At 52.6% G+C, this 19,423-nt stretch overlaps 2 protein-coding genes across 3 annotated transcripts in view; one reads left to right on the forward strand and one right to left on the reverse strand.

The window, feature by feature from the left end:
- Positions 1 to 8,183, reverse strand: part of VDR (vitamin D receptor) — a 39,408-nt gene extending 31,225 nt beyond the window's left edge. The window contains exons 1-2 of the mRNA XM_075049635.1: positions 8,166 to 8,183; positions 3,644 to 3,709 (exon numbers count right to left, since the gene is read on the reverse strand). The gene's annotated coding sequence lies outside the window, so the exon portion shown is untranslated. The remainder of the gene's footprint in view (positions 1 to 3,643; positions 3,710 to 8,165) is intronic.
- A 5,498-nt stretch (positions 8,184 to 13,681) lies between these two features.
- Positions 13,682 to 18,307, forward strand: TMEM106C (transmembrane protein 106C). 2 transcript variants are annotated; one of them, XM_075049656.1, is made up of 8 exons: positions 13,682 to 13,739; positions 14,427 to 14,647; positions 14,754 to 14,817; positions 15,362 to 15,521; positions 15,621 to 15,761; positions 16,022 to 16,071; positions 16,368 to 16,421; positions 16,843 to 18,307. In XM_075049656.1, the coding sequence occupies exons 2-8, from the start codon at positions 14,455 to 14,457 to the stop codon at positions 16,970 to 16,972; spliced, it is 792 nt and encodes a 263-aa protein (XP_074905757.1). In that variant the 5' UTR covers positions 13,682 to 13,739; positions 14,427 to 14,454; the 3' UTR covers positions 16,973 to 18,307. The 2 variants fall into 2 exon arrangements, with proteins under 2 accessions (XP_074905757.1, XP_074905756.1); XM_075049655.1 differs by lacking the exon at positions 13,682 to 13,739 and having other exon boundaries at positions 14,071 to 14,647.
- The last annotated feature ends 1,116 nt before the right edge of the window (positions 18,308 to 19,423 follow it).

Genomic DNA, 19,423 nt, shown 5'->3' on the forward strand with positions numbered 1-19,423 from the left:
TATTGTATGTGGGAAAGATAGGACCCTTCTGAGGCTGCCGATCGGCTCCAGTGGCCTTTGAAATAATAAACTAATTTACTAAGATTCCAGGAGATAGAGGACAACATCTGAGGTCATTTCCAGAAGTAGAGACCTGGCAGCTTTGGTCAACCTGCGCTGGAAGCAGATTATGTTAGATGTCTGCTGCAAGACGTCTTAAACACCACACATTTGTGAGCTACACTCACAAATCTACCTTGTGGCAAGCAAAGCCCTCTCATGAAAGAGGACAAATAACTTTTAAAGGCCCTTGCATCTCTCTAGGCTTGTCAAGCTGCTCTGATTACAGCTTTTCTACTCAGCTGCATTATTTCCTAAATAGTTGTAAGATTTTATTTATTAGGGTGGGGAAAGACACTGATACAGAGAAAGCTGCAGTCGGAGAAGTGGCAAGTGACAGAAGAGTTGATTTGTGATGGATTAGTCACCCTAAATCAACACCATACAAAAACAAGCCTTGACCAGCCTTCATTACAAGACCTAGGTAAACGCAGCAGGCTTCCCCACTGTTTTAAGAGAGTTCCAGCTTCACCACTAAGTACGTTTCCCAGGAGTTCAGCATTACAGCAAACAGTAAGTGGCATTACAAGAGTCTTATTGTTAAGGAGAAAAAAATTAGCTCCCAATATACAGCATAACAGGACTGAAAGTCTCATCATTGTGTTCAAGTGGGAAGTTACAATATGACCACGGGAGCTGCCAGCTTTTGGGTAAGATAAGACCCAAAAACCAGTGTATCCCTGGACCTGCTTGCACTGAAGAGACAGAGCAGGAATATCACAGTGGGATATTTCTGATTTATGAGAAAAAAACCTGAGTCATGTCATCTCCAAGGCCATCCCACAGCCAGGAATATTTGCATGCATGCAGATACAAGAAGACAGGAGCTACAAGCGAGTATTCCCAGGACCAAACTCTCAGCACCTCCTCAGAAAGGATCTTTGCCTTGTGCACAAGCTCCAGAAGCTCAGCTTTTTGTAGCTATGTCTTCTTGTTCATGACATTAATTCTTTGCTTTCTTGCCTCCCACCTTTCATCCATGCTGAAGTCCAGCCCATGCACCCATACCTCTCTCCAGCCCAAGTGTTCCCAACAAACTTCAGTTTCCGTAAGAGCCACGAGTGGAGCAGTGATTTCTTGGCAGATCTCTACCAGCTGATTAAAGGACAACTAGAAATGCAGTGGCCACAGGTTAAAAAAAGATGAGAGCACCAAGCCAGAAGGGGCAAAAAAGAGCAAGAAGAGAAACAGAAGTCAGACAAAACAAAGAGGACATCCCCATGTCATCTCTCACCAAGGAGACAAAAGATAAAACGAACCCAGTGACCATTAAACCTTTGCATTCATTGCTATTTTTCCTTGAAGTGAAGTTTTGATATGACAGCCTACCGCTGCAGATCAGGGACCCTAAGGAAGGGATCAGACCCACAAGCCAAGCTCTGCTGAGCCCCTGGTCCTCCCCAGCCAGCCAAGCTGCTCTCCCGGACCAGGACGGCTGTTCACCTGCAATGGGAGCCCACGGAGCGTGACTAGGAGGAGCTGGCTCCTAGGTCTCTGCTTCTCTTGCCTGTCTGGACGAGCCAACAGATAAATTCAGAGCTAAACACAGCCACGGCACATGACGCCACGGCAGAGTCATGCCCTGCCCTCGACAGGCAGTTCCTTCTCCAACAATTTTACTGCTACTTAAGGAAGTGAGTAGGTGAGCAGGGTTAAAATTTTTCCCCTCTACTAAGAAATCTGTGGGTAATTCTGTTTTTCTCCTTCCTAATGAGCTGTAGCAATCCCATTCCCCCACATCAGCCACTTTCAGTTCAGCTTGCCCAGGAGCAGAAAGCGCTCTGACCAGATATGTCTGGGCTGCAGAAAGAAACAGAAATTACACTTTCTGTGCTTGCCACTGCAGCGTCTGAGCAGAGGAGTCCGCTAAGCGTTGTCCCTGACCTGCCAGAAGTTAAGCATCACCCCTGCTATGATTAGGTCTACCAAGTTACCCGTAGATTTAGGCACCCAGTGTTGTCAGCACATTGCCTCAGATCCCACCTCATCCTTTTCCCTGCTAAGGTTTTGTAGCAAAGATCACACAACCATGGTCACAGACATTTTGTCACAATATACTTCACCGGTTTGAAATTCTGTCATCCATGACAAGCAAAATAAACAGAAGAAAGTGTTTCTCGCAGCGCAGTAGCCCTGTGCACGTGCAATGGTTCTGGTGCAGACCTAGGGTCTCCTACCCTGCTATGGTGAGTGATAGTTTATATTTCAAGACCATCAGGCAACCCAACCACACTAGTTTTAGTGCCCTCTCCTAGTAATGTGCAGTGTCAACAAGTAGGACAGTGTGGGAGGCCACCCAGGGCAGCAGCCAGAGTACAGAAAAACAGGTTTCTCCTCCTCTGTCCAACACTGACCAGACCACAGAATTACTCGAATGTCTGAGCACGAAGCAGAGACGCTTGGAAAACAATTGCCTCTCCTTTGAGCGTGCCAGCGAGAACACAACTTGAAACTCCAGTTATCAGGCACAGACAGGTACAAGAACTGCCTGCACCCAGATGCCAGGACAAAAGGGGAGAGGAAAGTAATGTGCCAGGACTACTGGGTTGAGAAGGGATATCCTTCTTATGGAAGGGTCCCCAAAACAGACATTTAAGCTCAGGACTGGGGACTGGTCAGCACCATCTCCACACTCAACATAAGCCAGGCTACAGAAGTAAAAACCTCTTTTCCTGGTGAAAACAGCACCAAGCTAAAAAAAAATCTGTCTAAGAGGGCACAAGGGCCTCGGGAAGATGTGGATCGGTGAAAGACAAGTGCTTCTCAGACCACGTTTCCCAGGGCATTGCATTCAATCTCTACACGTGGCAGCTGGTACTTACCATCCCTCCGGGGACACAAAGGTGAGCTAACGCTCACAGGTCCGATCAAGGACGCTGCATGTTCCGCAAAACTAAGCAAGTCTAAATATAGACCTTCCTTGTATCTTATCTGCGTTCTGTTAAACAGGCGTATTTATGGAGATACAAGTGCTTATTTATAAGGAACCCTCCATGTCAGCACTATTGACGTCCCTGCAGCAGGGGAGAGGAGCGAAGCCTTTACAGACCTGATGTGACACAGCTCCCAAAGCCCTGTCCCTCGCCTGGAAGCGGGTGACAGATAGCACGGGATGCCAGCCTGCTCAGCAGGCAAGGGACCCCTCAGTCCCCCCCCATGGATCACCTCGCCCATCGCACCAGCTGGTTGTGGGAGGCTTCTTGCCCAAGAGAGTCGGAGGAGTGGGAGCACTGATAAAGCAGGAGGTGTTGTGCGTTGCAGCCTGGCATTGAGAAATTGAAATAGCACCTACACAAGCCACGCATCCAGCTTGCAGCGGTTGGGACAGAAAGGTCTGTAGTAAAGGAGAGCACAGGCTTCTGGTGTGCAAACCCTTAGGAAAAGGCAGAAACTTTTCAAGAGAGAGTAGAAAGGCAACGTGTCTCGAGAACACCCTTTTCAACCTAACTTACCTCAACCAGCACACCAAAAATCTCTGAGAATTATAAATACACACAGGAGTTTTGTTTAAGACAAGAGAGTCACTCACTAGCATTCCACTTACCGGGAAAATCGGAGCTCAGAAGTCACGTCAGCAGGTCCCGATGCTTTGGGCAGACAGCATGTATTCCTGGCAATGAGGAAACTACTTTGAGATACACAGATAAAGGTTCCAGGTATTGTTTTTCATCACTTTTACACATCGTTTCCATTTATTAGTAGCAAAAAATCACTTACACATGTGAGGTTTACACTGATACTGCCATTAAACACCACAGATAAGAAAATTGTACTTGAGTTGCAGCTGATTCAGCAAACAAAATGAAGGTGGAAGAAGGTGAGAGTGGCACCGGTGACTACCCTGCCACATTGGTCCTTCAGCTGAAGTCACACCGAGGTCTCTCAGCTGTAAGAGGAGACCCGTTCCCCAGCCACCGTATCTGCTGCTTCAGGTCACTGCTGAGAAGCTCCGTTTTAAAGCCTTTGAGAGTCTCTGACCTTCCTTATCTCCCTGGACTTTTGCTCCCCTTGTCCTTTATGTTCCTCACACCCTGGTTTAACTGTCCTTCCCTCTCCCAACCCCAGGGGCACAAGCTGTCCTCACAGGCCTTCAGCCAAGCACCAGCACACAGGTTTTGTTCAAAAAAACAGTACTTTTCATTTTTAGAATAGTTCAACTGGAAGCAACCTACAACAATCAGCTAGTCCAACTCCATTTTTTACCTGGTTCTTCAGTTGTCCTCCTCAGTGGGTACAACTTCAGAGACGAAATTTAACACAAACAGCCCAAATTGGAGGGATGCTTTCCACAATCGGTGCATTAACACTCAGCAGTAAATTTTAGGTCAATATATTTATTTTAAGAAGTGGTTTCATTTGCATTTATCTCATTTTGGGGTTATATTTTAATCCCCACCTTTGCAAAACTCTTCTGAATTAACACCACTGCCTCTCATGCCCGCCACAGGGTGTTGCCCCTGATAGCAGGGGGTGCCCACGGGCAGGGACAAGCACCCCGTGTTTGCCATCACACTGCAGTGGGCAACAAAGAGGGTAACGGGGAAACTACAGTGCAGAAGCTGTCACCTCTGGGTCTCCCAAAATACTGTCATGCGAGGCAGAAGAAAACCATCAACAGAAACCAGATGCTCCGCGCCTGTGCTCTGTGTGCTGCAAGACGAGCAGCCGGCTGTCGCAACAACTTTCACCCGCTGCCTGAAAACACAACAGTTGTTTTGCCCCCCCCCAATCTTTCTGCCTTGGTGATGCATGATGAGTGTGAGCCATTTCGCATGAGTTATGCAAGCCCCAGAGCAAAGCGCTGAATCGCTCCGCTGCCACCTCTTACCCAAGAGACATAACCGGGAGGTTACCCAAAGGGGGAACCACCCCCTTGTAGCTATGGTTAGGAAAGAGTCGGCAGCGAGCAGAGCCTTTTCTGCAGGAACTGGGGCAGACGCCATCCGGATCGGTTTCCCAGCATCTCCAGCTGCGAGGAGGAACCGTGACGCAGACAGCTCTCCACCTGGGGCTGCTGCATCCAGCTCTGGGAGAGATCAGTCCTATGGGATGGGATGAGACCCTGCCCAGCAGCTAGACACGTCCCCACCAACGCAATATCATTATTTAGATGCCACCTGCATTTATTCACTTGCTACCTGCATCATATTCAAATACAGAAAGGCACCACTTAAGACCCACTGCCCATAAGACACTTTCGAAATAGGACACCCCATACAGGGCTCCTCCTTCCACAGAAGTGGGATTTAATTCCTCCCACACAACTTAGTTTTAGGAAACTCCCTTGTAGCAGTGTCCAATGCCCACCCACAAAACGGCCCCTGTGCCTGCTGCAACCGTGCACGTCTTTTCTCCAGCCGCAGCATCAGCTGATCGCCCTCATTTGTGGACGTAATTGGACCAAGGAGGTTCACGCTGGAGCGCTCAGACCTTACCCTGCACCCCAGATGTGCGTCCCCTTCCTCTCATAGCTGATGCACTGCCATGGACTCACACTCCCTTGCACAAGCAGAGGAAGATGTGCCACAGCTCGATGGACAGCACTCAGACATCACATGAGGGAGACAAACCCACTTACAACCACCTTTAACTCTGATTATTCCTCTCCCAGTGACCTGATATTTCAGCATTTTCCCTTCACAAGCCACAGGAAGTTGGGCCAGACTGACTTCGCTTTGGCTCAGCAACAGTGGGTTAAAAATTACTCCTGAGTGCACCTCCAGCCACAGAGACAGCCCTTTCTCCACAGTTAGCTATTAAATGGAAAAAGAGGCTAGATTATCCAGTTATTTTGTCTTAAGTACATTGGGATTCAGGAAACAAACATCTAGTGAAAAACTAACTGACCCGAGGCAAATTCTTGCCTTATGAAAAACCTATTTTTGTGCTTCATGCCTTTGTTATTCAAAACCCTGTTGTGAGATCTTCCACCTGATCTGTTTACAGACAAGCATGATCTCAGGCAGACATCTGCCAACACCTCCAGCACCTGACAGGCCTTCCTCGCTCCGCGGAGTACGTGATGCTGGAGGGACAGCTGTCCGAGCCATGCAATGCCAACACATGGCTCCCAGAGCTACCCAATCTCAGCCTGGCATGTATTTTTTTTTGCCCTAGCTCCCACTTAAGCACACTTTCACAAGCCCCATCCGAAAGCCACGGCGCAGCTGACAGCTACCAACCCAATCTGATTTGACTCAGTTTTAACCGGCTGGTTTGGAGAAGGCAGAAGAGGTTTTATTCAAATGAGTAATTACAGCCTTAACTTCCTCCCCCAAAGCAGACAGGTTAAATATTCTTCCCTACTCGTGCAGAGGCACTCAGAGTATTAACTCAAGGCAGCCCAGCTCACTCTCACTCCCTGGCAGACACAGAATAAACACCATCAGGGTCCACAGACCAGAGCAGGGCACTGAGCAGATCTGTCTCCCATCAGGAGGGGACACACATTGCCTTGAGATCGCTGGTGCTCCTTTAACCGAGTCCTCAGAGGAAGATGAGTCACTGCCCAGCTCGTGTGGGAGGAGAGCACGCCACAAAATGCTGCAAAGCCAGGGCTGGCTTCTCGTGAAAACCAGTTTCTAAAGAAACTTTTAATGCTGAAGGGTCCAGCCCCAGGCTCAAATAAGGGGAAAAAAAAAGAGGAAGAAGCAGGTCACCCCAGAGAACAGACACGTCTACCTACCCTACACCAGCTATCTGCAAACCCCCAAGTCCCTTTGGGTGCTCAGTCCTGGCCCGGGGGTGCCCTGCTTGGTCTGGGGAAAAAGAACACTCCCCCCCCACTCCTTCCTTGTGTGGGAGCTGCAGGAAGCTCCCTAGTACCTTCATTTTCTCCCAATTAAGTATAAGATGCATTTTAAAGCTGATTGCTAGTCAGGCACTTATCTGAATCAGAAACCAGCCTGTTGATAAGCAACAGGCTGGAAACCCTAAAACACCAGTTAAGCACCCCAACAGCAGCCAGGTAATTCACCAGCTTCAAAGCCCCCCAGAAAGGGTCTGGGGAGCCCCAGATAGGGACACACAGGGACAGGACATGGGGAGAGGGGACGGGGTGACTTACCACGATGGGCAATGGAGGGTGAAGCTCGGGAGGGGGCTCAGGGCTGTGGAGGGGAAAGGGGGGGCTCACACCAACGTGGGGTACATGACTGGGTCCGGCTTCTCCCCATCCTCCTGCTGACCCCAGGGGGAATCACCAGCCAGCCCAGAAAGGGTTAAGTCAGCCAGAATTTAGGAGGGAAGGAAAGCACCCCCAATACAGTCACATTCACCCCTGAGGACACCCCACATCTCCAAGCTGAACCCTCATTTCTGAGCCCAGCAAGGGGTGATCAGACCTGAGACTGGGCAGTACTGGGGGGACCCCAACACCCCCAAAACCAAGAGCCACCCCCACAACTCACAAAGAGGCTGAGAGGGGCAGGGACTCCCCCAAGCCAAAAGGGACCCCAGTTTTGGCAGGGGAAGCCCTTAACAGCCCCTGAGAGCCCCCAGCTGAGGGGAGACACTGGCTGTCAGGGGGTCTCACGTGGGACCTCCAACCTGGCGGGGGGCACAGAGTATTGAGAAGCCCAAACATCCACAGGATCCCCAAACCAGGCTGGGGAACACAGGGAGCCCCGTGCCCACATGGGACCCCAAACAAGGGAGCACACAGAACACCGGGGGAGCCCCAACACCCCCACAGGATCCCCAAACCTCGGGGGGACTCAGAGCACCCCCTAACCCCCACGGGACCCTCCAACCGGCAGGGAGAAGGTAGAGCATACCCGGGGTGACCCACGCCGCTGTCCGGCCAGCCACGGGGAGTTGGGGGCGCACCGGTGTCCCCCCCACACCCGCATCCCCCGGTCCGTGGGGCACCGAGAGTTTCCGCACAGCAACAGCCACCACCCACCCCCCCGCGACCCACTCCCGGTCCACACCACCCGTGTCCCAGCGACTACCGGAGCCACTGCAGCCCCCAAGACCCGGCCCACAGCGGGCACCGCGTAGAGCTTTCGCCCACAGAAAGCGGCTCCCCGAGCGTCCCCGGTATCCCCCAGCCCGGGCCCCGGTACCTGCGCTCCCGGCACCGCCACCCGCCTCCCCCCTCCCCGCCCCGGAGCCGCCTTTTGACGGGAACCGGCATGCTCCCCGCCCCGCCCCTCGTCGGGGCCACGCCCCCTCCGGGACACTCCCCTCTCCCGCCCCCGCCAATGCCAGCACGGCACCGCCTCGGCACCGCCCCCGCGGGGGCGAGCCAGCGCCGGCACCGCCTACCAGCACCGTATAAGGTTCGCGCGGCGCCGATCCCCGCCCACTGGGGGGCGTGGCGAGGGCTGGCGGGAGATTGCACGTGGCTGCCTGCTCCGCGGGAGGTTCCGCCGGGGCTGCCGGGGTTGGGGACCACAACTGCCGCCACGCCGCTGCCCAGCCCGGTCCCCGCCTTCGGCCCAGCCTCTGCCCTTGCTGCCCCGCTGCCGTGGCTTGTGGGGAGCCCCGTGCTCTATCAGGGGCTTCGGGGATGTTGCTGGGGGCTTTTGGGGTGCCGCTGCCTGGTACTTTCAGGGGCATAACCCCTACAGAAAGCCCAGTGGGCTCAGGCAGCTTACCCATTTCCTCCTGGCCTGTGGTCAGTCCCTTACCGGGACAGGGCAAACACCACCAGTACAATAGTGCCCCCCCCAGCACTCCCGGGCAAACTGTCTCCCTGTAGCATCGGGTCCTGAGCACATTTGAGTGTCCCCGCGCACCTTTGCTCTGGTGTCTCCTGGAAGTCCAGGGGTTGCAGACCTCCATCCACAGAGCTGATAGTGGTTCAGAGGCTACTTCCCTTCCGGATTTCTAAGTAACAAGACACCATGTACTCGGAGCGCTCACTGCATTCATCACATGGCAAACAAACTCTGGCTTAAGCATCTGCAGTATTTGCTGGACTAATCTGCCTCCTCTCCCATTTTCAGGAGGACACCCAAGAGACCTGCCACCGCGCACTGCAAAACCTCTCTCTGATTACAGCCTTGAGAGAGTTCTTGTGTTTTTCTGATGCTTAGATCAGATTAAGGGCAGAAGGAGAGCTGATTCATCCTCTGCCTCCAGACTAGAGACAGCAGCATCTGCAAGGGCCTCAGTGCAGCTCCAAGTGCTGGAGACGTGTACAACCAAGGGTGCGCAGGTGTCTGGCAGAGTCATAGCTGTTTGCAGCCTCCAGGCTGCTCCGGTCAGCCCTGCAGCCACCCTCAGCGTGTCACAGAACCCAGGGCTTCATGTCCAGAATACTAGCTGAGCCTGTGCGAAGCCCTCACAGGTCTGGGGACCAAGGACCCGCAGGACACCCGAGTTTGGCTGGTCCCACAGGACCTCGTGGTATTTGGGACAATGCGACCAGCTGGGTCGCAAGTACTGACCTTGACCACCCAAAATCCCATTACTGGTGACATGAGTGAAACTCAGAGCATGGGGATTTGGGCTGAGCCGGTTCAGCCGGTGTCACAGCCCCAACTCAAAGCTGTTCCATCGCCCAGGCATGTTACACCCCCAGTCTGAAAAATGCAGGTTGTTTGGCAGTTTTTTACCTTTCCATCCTCAAAAACTCATCCAGGGTGCAGCCATCAGCAGCATTGAATAAAACAGCAAGAAATGCTTCAAGAAAGCCCCTGAGTGATGCTCCCAGGGTTTATTAAGTGTCCCCTAAACCCAAAATCCCCAGAGAAAATGAGCCCTCAATGCACACGAGCGAGGCAGACGGCAATCACCGCCCCTCAGCTGCAATCACCGAGTTCAACAGCTCTAATTTGCGTGGGGGAAGTGTTTCGCTAACTGTTTTTAAATTGATTTAATGAGGCCAATGAGAGAAAACAACGTCTGGGAAGAAATGAGAGTTTATTAGAGATAATTTAGTGGCGGAGAACTTTTTGGGGAGGGCAGGGAGTGGGCTGCGGATGGGGCTGGGGTGATTTTGCATGGGCAAGGCTGCACATACCCATCCCACTGCTGCTGATTTCCACCATTGCAGCCATTTAAATGTTAAAATATGTCCTAAGCCTTCGCGCAGCGGATGCCCCACTGACCTCGCCTTGCCTGGACCGGTGCAACATGCTCCTCAACCCCATAAAAAAACTGCTCTGCTGCCAAACCCACCTTTTCCTGCAGCCACAGCCCAGTTTGTGCCCCAAGCTATGGGGAAGGCTTGTAGCTGATGAGAGGTTTAATTTGCTCCCTCTATCACGACCTGTGGTGGTTATAGCTGTTTTCCAGCAGCTCTCCTGCTGATTTTCCTGCCTCGATCCACCTTGCACGAGGGAATCGGGGCCAGATCCTGGTGCTGCTCTGCTCACCACCACATCGCCGTGACTTGCACATCCCCGGTGCCGGTGAGGAGCCGTGCACGTGGGCTGCAAAATCCCTCCCATGCGGGAGCCAGGGGATGCACAGAGATGCAGGAGGATTTAATTCTTGCACGATGCATGGGGTGGGAATGGCGACTGAAAGCTGGAACCGTGAGCTGGCATCTTTGTGCTGCTCCAGCCTGGGAAAAGGGGACCCTCAGCTCAGTGAGTCTCGGGTGTGGGTCGGCAAGGCTGGAGGAGGATGATGATGGTTCAACAGCCAGGGCGGGATGTTGAGAGGGAGGAATCAAAGCCCTCCTTGGCCACGGGCACAGCCGTCATGTCACCTCCCCAGATAACCCTGACGGACACATGGACATGGGAGAAAAGCACAAACACAACTGGGCTGGAAACCACTTTGCAGCCGCTGGCTTCACCAAAGGAGCTTTGCCGTGGCGGCAGCTCTCCCCGGGAGTAGCGATGCCCCATTCCGGGGACGAGCTGGCTCTGCCAGTGGTGATTCATGTGCTTCCTCCATTCCCTGGTGAGCGAAGGTTTCTTGGGAAGCAGTTGCAAAATCCCACCAGCGTGGCGATGTGCCAGGTGGGGCTTGTCCCCCCACTTTCTGCCCATCCCCGCTGGCTTTGAGGGGGGAACGGGTTTAAAACAGGAAGAAAAGAGATTAAGCCCTGGACACAACACGGCAAGAAGGGCTGAGGGGAGGCTGCTGCAGGGTTTTGCACTGTTGTCTTTGGGGGCAGCTTCTTCCCACTCTCTGGGGATTCTCTGTTGTCTAATATAGGGTTGACCTCACCCCGCAGCCCGTCCCCGGAGGGCTCAGTGTGGGTTTCCTCCTCCCCATCCCTTCTCAACGCGCCGTTTGCAGCATCCATCCATGCAGACGTCCATCCACACGGGTCAGTCCTGCACCCAGCACCTTCCTCAGGCGTGCAACATCCATCTCTGGGGCAACAAGAGATGCACAGCCCGCAATTAGGAGATGGCAATTAGTGCGGGGGGAAAGGTGAGCTGGGAAGCCTCCCTCTCCCTGGCATTTTGCTCCTGGGAAGGAGAGAATAAATGATCCATAAAGTTTCCATCAGCGACGCAAGGGAGAGCAGCTCCGATGGCCACGGTGTGCAGGAGGCATCTGCCTCCGGAGCACATGAGGCCGGTGGAAATATTTAATTGTGCTGTAAACTTTATTTTGATGGTTTCGGTGATTATGAGCGGAAGGAATTCAGTTTTCCACTAAGCTCTCGCGTTTATTGCGGCAGAAAAAAAATCCACCAGCCTTTGCACAGGAGGGAGTTTATTAAATAAATGTTGACCCAAAATGGGGCATTTGCACTTGCTCCTGTCACAGAGCTGTCGGGACTGGGGGTGGTGGGAGGAAAGAGCTGGTTGGACTTCTTTTCCCCAAAAATTTAGAGGTTTAGAAACACCCAGGATGCTGCATTGTGTCAGGGGCGGGTTGCAGGGTGCTGGGGGCAGTGCTGGGCTGAACCAGCTGCTGCACCAGGGCCTTCAAGCTGTAAAATTGGAAAAAAATAAGAAATAGAAGCGTCAGGAGCGTTGGGGAGGCGATAATAAAGGAGACGGAGCAAAGATCAAGCACCTGGCGCTGCCGTCACAAGGGCAGAGATCCCGCGAAGCTGTTTCGGGGAGGAATTGGGGGGAATTGGGCTTTTTCTGTGGTTTTTTCCCTGCGGCGAAGGCGTTCCCGGGGTGCAGAGCCCAGGGTCAGGGTGCTGAGGACCCCCGGGCTGACAGCCCCAGGCAGCGCTGGGGGAAAATGACTTGATGTCTGGTGAGGTTGCAGCAAACAACAGAGCGTGCCAGGCTCACACGTGCGTGCATGGCCTTGCACGTTTTGCACTAGCATCCGCGGTCTTCCACAGCCTCGTACTGGCACGCGCAGCCTCACATTGCCGTGCCACCTTGCACAAGCACACATGAGCGTGCACAAGCACACACGGCCTCACACAAGCACACATGGCTTTGCACAGGCACACACAGCCTTGCACAAGCATGCACAGCCCTGCGTGGCACCGCAGAAACATGCACAAGTGCACGCAGCCTTGCATGGCCTCACACAAGCATACGCAAACGTGCATGGTGCTGCCCAGCCTCACTCAAGCACGCATGGCCTTGCACGAGCTTGCACAAGCACACACAGCCTTGCAAAAGCACACACGACCCTGCATAAGCATGTGCAATGTGCACGGCCTGACGCAAGCACACGCAGCCTTGCACGAGCACGCACAAACATGCACAGCGTTGCATGGCCTCACGTGGGCATGCACGGCTTTGCATGAGCTTGCACCACCATGCACAAGCGCACACGACCTTGCACAAGCACACACGACCTTGCAGGAGCGCGCGCAGCCTCGCACGAGCATGTCCTTGCGTGAGCTTGCACGAGAATGCACCAGCACGCACGAGCGCACGCGGCCTTGCACCAGCACACACAAGTGCACATGGCCTTGCACAAACACACACAGCCTTGCACAAGCTTGCACAGGCACACACAAGCCCTCATACAGGTATGGGAAAGCTCCATACTGGGAGGGGTGCCCTCATACTGGTGTGGGGGGGGGCCCATACTGGGATGGGTGCCCTCATACTGGTGGGGGGGGGTTCGCACTGGGTCAGGAGCCCTCACACTGGTGGGCACTGGTCCATACTGGGACGGGGCCCTCCTACTGGTGTGGGAAGGTTCCATCCTCCCTCCGCCAACCGCCCCCCCGGTTCCTCGCCCCCTCCCTCCCCGCGCATGCGTGCTCCGTCCCGGCGGCCAGCCCCGCGTGTGCGCATGCGCAAATCGGGGGGCGTGGCTCCCCGTGCAGTGCGCATGCGCAAGAACACACGCCCCACCCACTCCTTACCCAGCCCCTCCCCGTCCGCGGGGACGCCCTCCTTGCGACCCTAGGCGCATGCGCCGCGCTGGACACGCCCCTCGGTCTTGCCAAAAGGGTGGGGCCGCGGGCACCACCCCGTCGCGGTCCGGCGCATGCGCACTGCCGGAAAGCCACGCCCGGGCAGGGCTTTTCGTCACGGCCAGGCGGTGCCTCCGAAGCCCCGCCCGTTTCCCTCGTGGGCGGGGCGGCCCCGCAGTGACGAAACGCCCACGCCCGGGCGTGGACAGGGCGGGGGCGTCAGCGAGGGGGCGGGCTCTGTGGAAACCCGCCCTCTTCCAGCCCCTCCCTGAGCGCTGTGCGCCTGCGCCGGCGCTGGAGGCGGAGGGTGGGTGGGGCGAGGGCTGGGCTCCGCCCACCGCCGCCTCGCGGCGTTGTCATAGAGACGGCGGCTGCGCGGGAGGAGGTGAGGCTGCGGCGGCGGGTCTGAGGGGCTGCGCTGGGCCGGGGGGGGGAGGAAGGAGGACGCGGGTTGTGAGGGGGAGTTTGGGGTCCCCCTGGCCGTGGGCGGGCGTCCCTCATGGGGGTGTCGGGGGGCAGGTCCCGGTGGGGTCGTTTGAGCGGAGCATTCCTTTCTGGGGGGGGTCTGAGGGGTCGTGGGTCTCTGTGGGGGGGGGTGTTTTTGTGTGTGGTAGCAGGTGGGTCCCTGTGGGGAGGGTGTTGGGGGAGCTGCGTGTCTCTTTTTGGGGGGAGGTGGGTGGCTAAGAAGGCATGGCTTTTTGTGGAGGAAGGGTGTGTGTCTCTTTTGGTGGGGTCCTGGGGGGTGCAGGGCTGTCTCTGTGGAGGTTGTTGGGTTCTGAGGGGGGGTTGTCTGTAGCAGGTGTTTCTGTTTTGAGGGGCTGTGTGGGAATGAGCCCCTATTGGGGTATCCCGAAGTAGGGTGTCTCTTTTTGTTGGGTGCTGTGGAAGTCATCCCTGTGGGGTGAGGCTCTCTAGGGTGGGTGTTGGACCCCCCCCGGGAGGGTGTCTCTGTGTGGGGGTATTTCTCTAGGGGGTGTTGGGCGTGGGTCTCTAGGTAGGGTTTCCTTGTTGGCTAGAAACAGGTTGAAAACCCGTTTAATGATCAGGACTGCTCTTGCTGCCTCTGTTATAGGTTATGCAGCTTTTCTACAGCATCTGCAATGGGTTCTGTGCTTTCCTTCTCTGTTAATAATGCTACGTCAAGGCAGAGGAAGAAGGCTGAGGATGACGATGAAGACTTACTCGATAGCCAAGACCGTGTGGAAGACATTGCCAAGTTTCCGTATGTTGAATTCACAGGTCAGGACAGCATCACCTGTCCTACTTGCCAAGGCACTGGCTGCATTCCCACAGGTGACTGCTCCTCTCAGGCTTAAACACAAGAAGAAAATATTGCTTATTTGCATGAGCAACCTTGCACGCATGTGGAATCGGTTAACACCTTCCTTTTGCTTTCCAGAGCAGGTAAATGAGTTGGTGGCTCTGATACCCTACAGCGACCAACGTCTTCGTCCACAGAGAACGTAAGTGTATAGTAAGAGAGTAATTACGTCTTTGCAAAGAGCAAACAGGGCTCTTTTGTTGTTTACTGCCACAACTAAATGCTTCACCCGGTCTGCGGCCTCTCCATCGTCTAGTGGTTTGTTTTCATCCAAGTATGCCAACAAACACAATTTAAAGTGTACATTTAAATACTTCCTGTGAAATCCCACTGTGGGGTGAACGTGGAAACAATGATCCTACTCACACGCTTCATCCTGGCGCCCTTGACTGAAGCTCTTAGACAGAAACTGTCTTACCAACAGCAAAAATACTAGATTGTGAAAACACTATGGGGGCAAATATGATTCTCTGGTTACTCATTACTGAAAAATAAACCATTTAAAGGGTGACGTTTTTAAGCAATTTCAGATATCGAAAATGTTAGAGCAGCACTTCTGCGTCTCTTCCAGGGAAGAACAAATATGTGTTGTCTACTGGCTAGGTTGGGTTTCAGATACAAGGTCTCTTGCAGCTGCAGATGCTGTATTAGGGCAAAGGAGTTGACCCCTTCCCTGCCTCTTCCAGGAAGCTGTATGTCCTGCTGTCGGTGCTGCTCTGCCTGCTGATATCAGGGCTGGTGGTTTTCTTCCTATTCCCTCACTCTGTCCTGGTGGATGACGACGGTATTAAAGTGGTTCACGTTTGGTTCGACAAGAAGAACTCCGTTGTCATTCTTGCCATCACGGTAAATTTTTTGTGTGCCTGTGTTCCTGAGGGAATAAATTTTGTGCTGAGCTGCCAGGAAGGTTGCTGCTACTTGTGTCTGCCCGCTCTCTCCATCCAGGCCACCTTACGGATCAGGAACTCCAACTTCTACTCAGTGACGGTGCCCAGCCTGACTAGTCAGGTGCAGTACATGAACACTGTGGTGGGAACCCAGCAGATCACCAATGTCTCCAGCATCCAGCCACTGAGTGACAAACTGGTATTCATCTTTCACTGCACTTAAAGTATAAGCATCACCAAATCAAGTTTGAAACCTGTGCACCACTGCAAGTTAACTTGATGATAGTCTATCCATACCTTAAAGCTTTGCTTGGCAAAATAGTCTTATGGCTAGAGTAGCCTGTGCTTTATGCATGCCAGCTGAAAGGCAACAGCAAGTAGGGAAGACTCTGAAAGGGGTGGATTTAAGCAAAAGTACTCAAGCTGCATGTGAATGTATTTTTCTTTTATCTTTTGCAGGTGAATTTCACTGTGAAGGCAGAGCTGGGTGGACCCTTCTCCTATGTGTAGTAAGGATTTACTACTCTTTGTGTATAGCTGGGAAAGAGGGCAGATTTAAGCTGCTTTAATTAGAATTGGCTCTGGAAATGACTTGTTTTCTGCTAACTTCCTGGAAAGTAACTGTTTGCTAGAAATGACTTGAAAGGCCACTTTGTCGGAATGTTGTGACGTGGTTTTTGGACCATGTCTCGAGTTGAGTTAGCACCAAAGAGAAAACATCATCAGAAGATACCGAGAAACGCAAGTGTCTCTGCAACCCTGCTTAGCCCGTGCTGACATATTTCTTTGTTTTGGTCTCTTCCAGTTTCTTTTGCACATTTCCCAAGGTGAAGGTACACAACATAGTGATCTTCATGAGGTAGGTGGTTCTCTGCTCAGCTCCTGACTCAAAAGGAAATTGCTGCCACAGCAAATCTAGGGTACACGAAGAAAATCCCGCTTGGCAAGCACCCCAGCCTGGTTCACTGTGTCAGCTTTTAATCCAGGACAGTTGACACAGTTGGGTGAAATGTAAGATAGAGAGGAGAAGACACCAGATTGCTCCGCGCTGAGCTTTCATGTGAGGGGTGGTGTGCTCCAGAGGCTGCAATTGCCAGCTCTGCATATCCCTGCCTGCTGCAGTGAGTGATCTTGAGCAAAAATCTGAGAGGATCTGCAGCTTTCGAGGGGGAGTAGGAGTTATGTGATGAGTGTAAAACCTGCTGGGGTTTTTTATTTTGATAGAGGGGTTGCTGTTGCAGGTCCTGTCCCCACTAAACTGCTCTTCCCCACCCCCTCAGGACGTCAGTGAAGCTCTCTTACATCGGCCACGTGACGCAGAGCTCTTTGGAAACGTACCACTACGTGGATTGCAGTACCAACTCCACGGCTGCCCAGGACCCGCTGCCTCCGCTGTCCCCCTTGATATGAGACACAGCCAAAGCCAAGAGCAAGCCCTGGGGGCACAGCTGATGTTTTCTGTGGGTGGATGATTGTGCAGATGGATTTGTAGAAGGGATCAGGAGCTTTCAAATAGAAGCGGAGGGATCACGAGTGACTTTGGTGGGAGATATTTGAAAGCTCTGGGTCCTTTTCGTGCTCTTCCACGTGCAGCTGGGCTGCACTGCTGTCCTGTCCATGAAACCTGCTTGGGGTAGTGTTCATGTGCAAGCCAACAGGTCCCTTCCCAAAGTCAGGGTGCTGCTGGACCTGCCTTCCTCTTTGGTTCCGAAGAACTAGTTTTCGGTAGGGAAACTGGACTCTCAAGCTTCATGCTTTGGGGTCTGAAGATCCCAAAGATTTAGAGTTGACTTTTGCAGCTGTTTTGAAGCTTTGCACTGTGTCGGATCCTTTCAGGGTAAATTATTTAGTTCCTTGCAATTAATTTATTCCACTTTTGTTCCGTGGCAGCATGTCACTGGCTCGTTTCAAAGCAGATCTTGATAAAAAGGGATAGTTCTTGTAAAGAACACACAGATAAGTCTTCCACCTCCAACTTGCACTAGAAGGAGGCAAAGGAATCAAAACCTTTGAAACATGCTTTCTCTGTAGTGCAGATTTTGTTTGCTGGCAGCTGAGGCCACCTACAGCAAACCAATACCAAAACATCGCAGTCTTAATGAAGGTGGCCTCAGTAAGCACAGCGCTGCTGGGGACGTGCGAAGGGTCTGTGCAAATTTGACCTTCCTCCTCCTCCGCACACAGCTCTGAACCTTCCTTTCCCCACGTTCGCAGCTGCAGGATCTCTGGGGTTTGAAACCAGGGAACTTGTAGCTTGGTGTTGCTTTGTACTTCTGCTTGCTGCAAACAAGCGTGGATTTAAACTGATTTTTGTGGGAGTTTGGTGTCTCAAATCTTACCTCCCAGGAGCCCGTCGTTCCCAACGGATCGTATCAACTGCGTTCTTAAAGCAAGTAAATGTGAAAGCTCAGCCTGCTGCAGCTCTCACTGTGGACTTGTACTGTTTGCAGCTTGGAGGATTTAATTTTGCTTCTGCCCTTTGTAGTTTTTCTGGAACTTGATTGCTACAGCTGCCCTCATTTCCTCTCTGCCTGCACCTACCCCTTTCCCTGGCTGCCTGTTGGATGTGAGGTCGTGTGAGTGGAAAGAAAGCACAGGTAAAGGCTGCAAGGTGAATGGATCGTGGTGTTTTTCAATGAAGGATGCTTTATTTTGTGCAAGTGTGAAACAAAAACACACCTTGCTTTTTTAAGAAGTGGCATTTCTGCCTAGTGGGGTTTCTAGAACTGAATTCTACTCATTAAAGCCGAGTTGTATGTTACTGTGTGGTGTCCTCTGTTTGAAGAAAAGCTCTGGGTTTCTCCTGTGCAAATCAAACTTTGTCCTAGAGTTACTGCTCTGTGTTGTGACTGGTATTGTGTCATCTTTTGCCCAGAAGCACATGTCTTCTTGCTGATGGTTTTTGGGGAATGAGGGCCAAGAAACTCAACTAGGGAGCAGCGAAGCACCTCCACTCCCACCCAGGGCAGCTGGGACCAGTGACCAGAGTCACTGCCCCAGCTTCAGTGGCTGTCATGCTGTACAGTCCCTGGTGATCTTGATCACGAGCTTCTCACATGACTTTTGTAAAACCCCTGATTTATGATGAGTCAAACTTTTTTTTTTAAGGAAGAGGAGGAAGTCACAAACTTTGCTCTCTATCCATCTCATTTCCTGAGCTTCGTCCCCCTCAGCAGCCTGATGGTGCTTAGTCCTGGCTGATTTGGTTTCTTGTGGGGTGACACAATATTGCCTTTCCCACCTGTGTCATTGTCTTTGCAGCCCCAGAGATAACCCAGGATCTCCTGCTCCTCACGGCCAGGTCTTAAAAGCAGCCTGCTGCTGGGGGTTGCTTTTACCTGGGTGATTTTGGGGTGGAAAACCTAGGGTTTAGGAAGGCTAAACCTGCTGCTCAGCTGAACAGAATGGCTTTGCCCTGAATTTAGTTGTGTGACAGCCGGCAGCGGTGAACCAGAGCACCAATAATTAGGGGTGCCCTCTGGGTCATGTGGCAAAGCACTTGGCCTTTTAAAGGGCATTTTATTTTGAAAATCCTTCTTAATCCTCCAATCCTTTTTAATGAATTTCTTCTGCCAATGTTTTCTAAAGATCCCAGCCCTGCAGAGGCTGCCTCAGGTGCTTTAGCAGGAGCTGGTTGCTGCTGTGTTGCCAGCTGTGAGTGTTTAAAACTGAGATGAGGGCCCCAAAGTAGCATTTTTAAAAGGGTTTTTTTAATCCTTTAAGGTCGTAATTTCTCTTAATGAAAAACTGCAGTGTCCATGCTATCAACGGATGCAAAAAGCTGAGGTTTTAACAAAAGCACTGTCATGAAACTCATAAACTCCGCAGTCAACAGCTGCCTGTTACGTCCTGCACATGAAG

Source organism: Buteo buteo, chromosome 17 (assembly GCF_964188355.1).
Source record: "Buteo buteo chromosome 17, bButBut1.hap1.1, whole genome shotgun sequence".
Taxonomy (NCBI): Eukaryota; Metazoa; Chordata; class Aves; order Accipitriformes; family Accipitridae; genus Buteo; species Buteo buteo.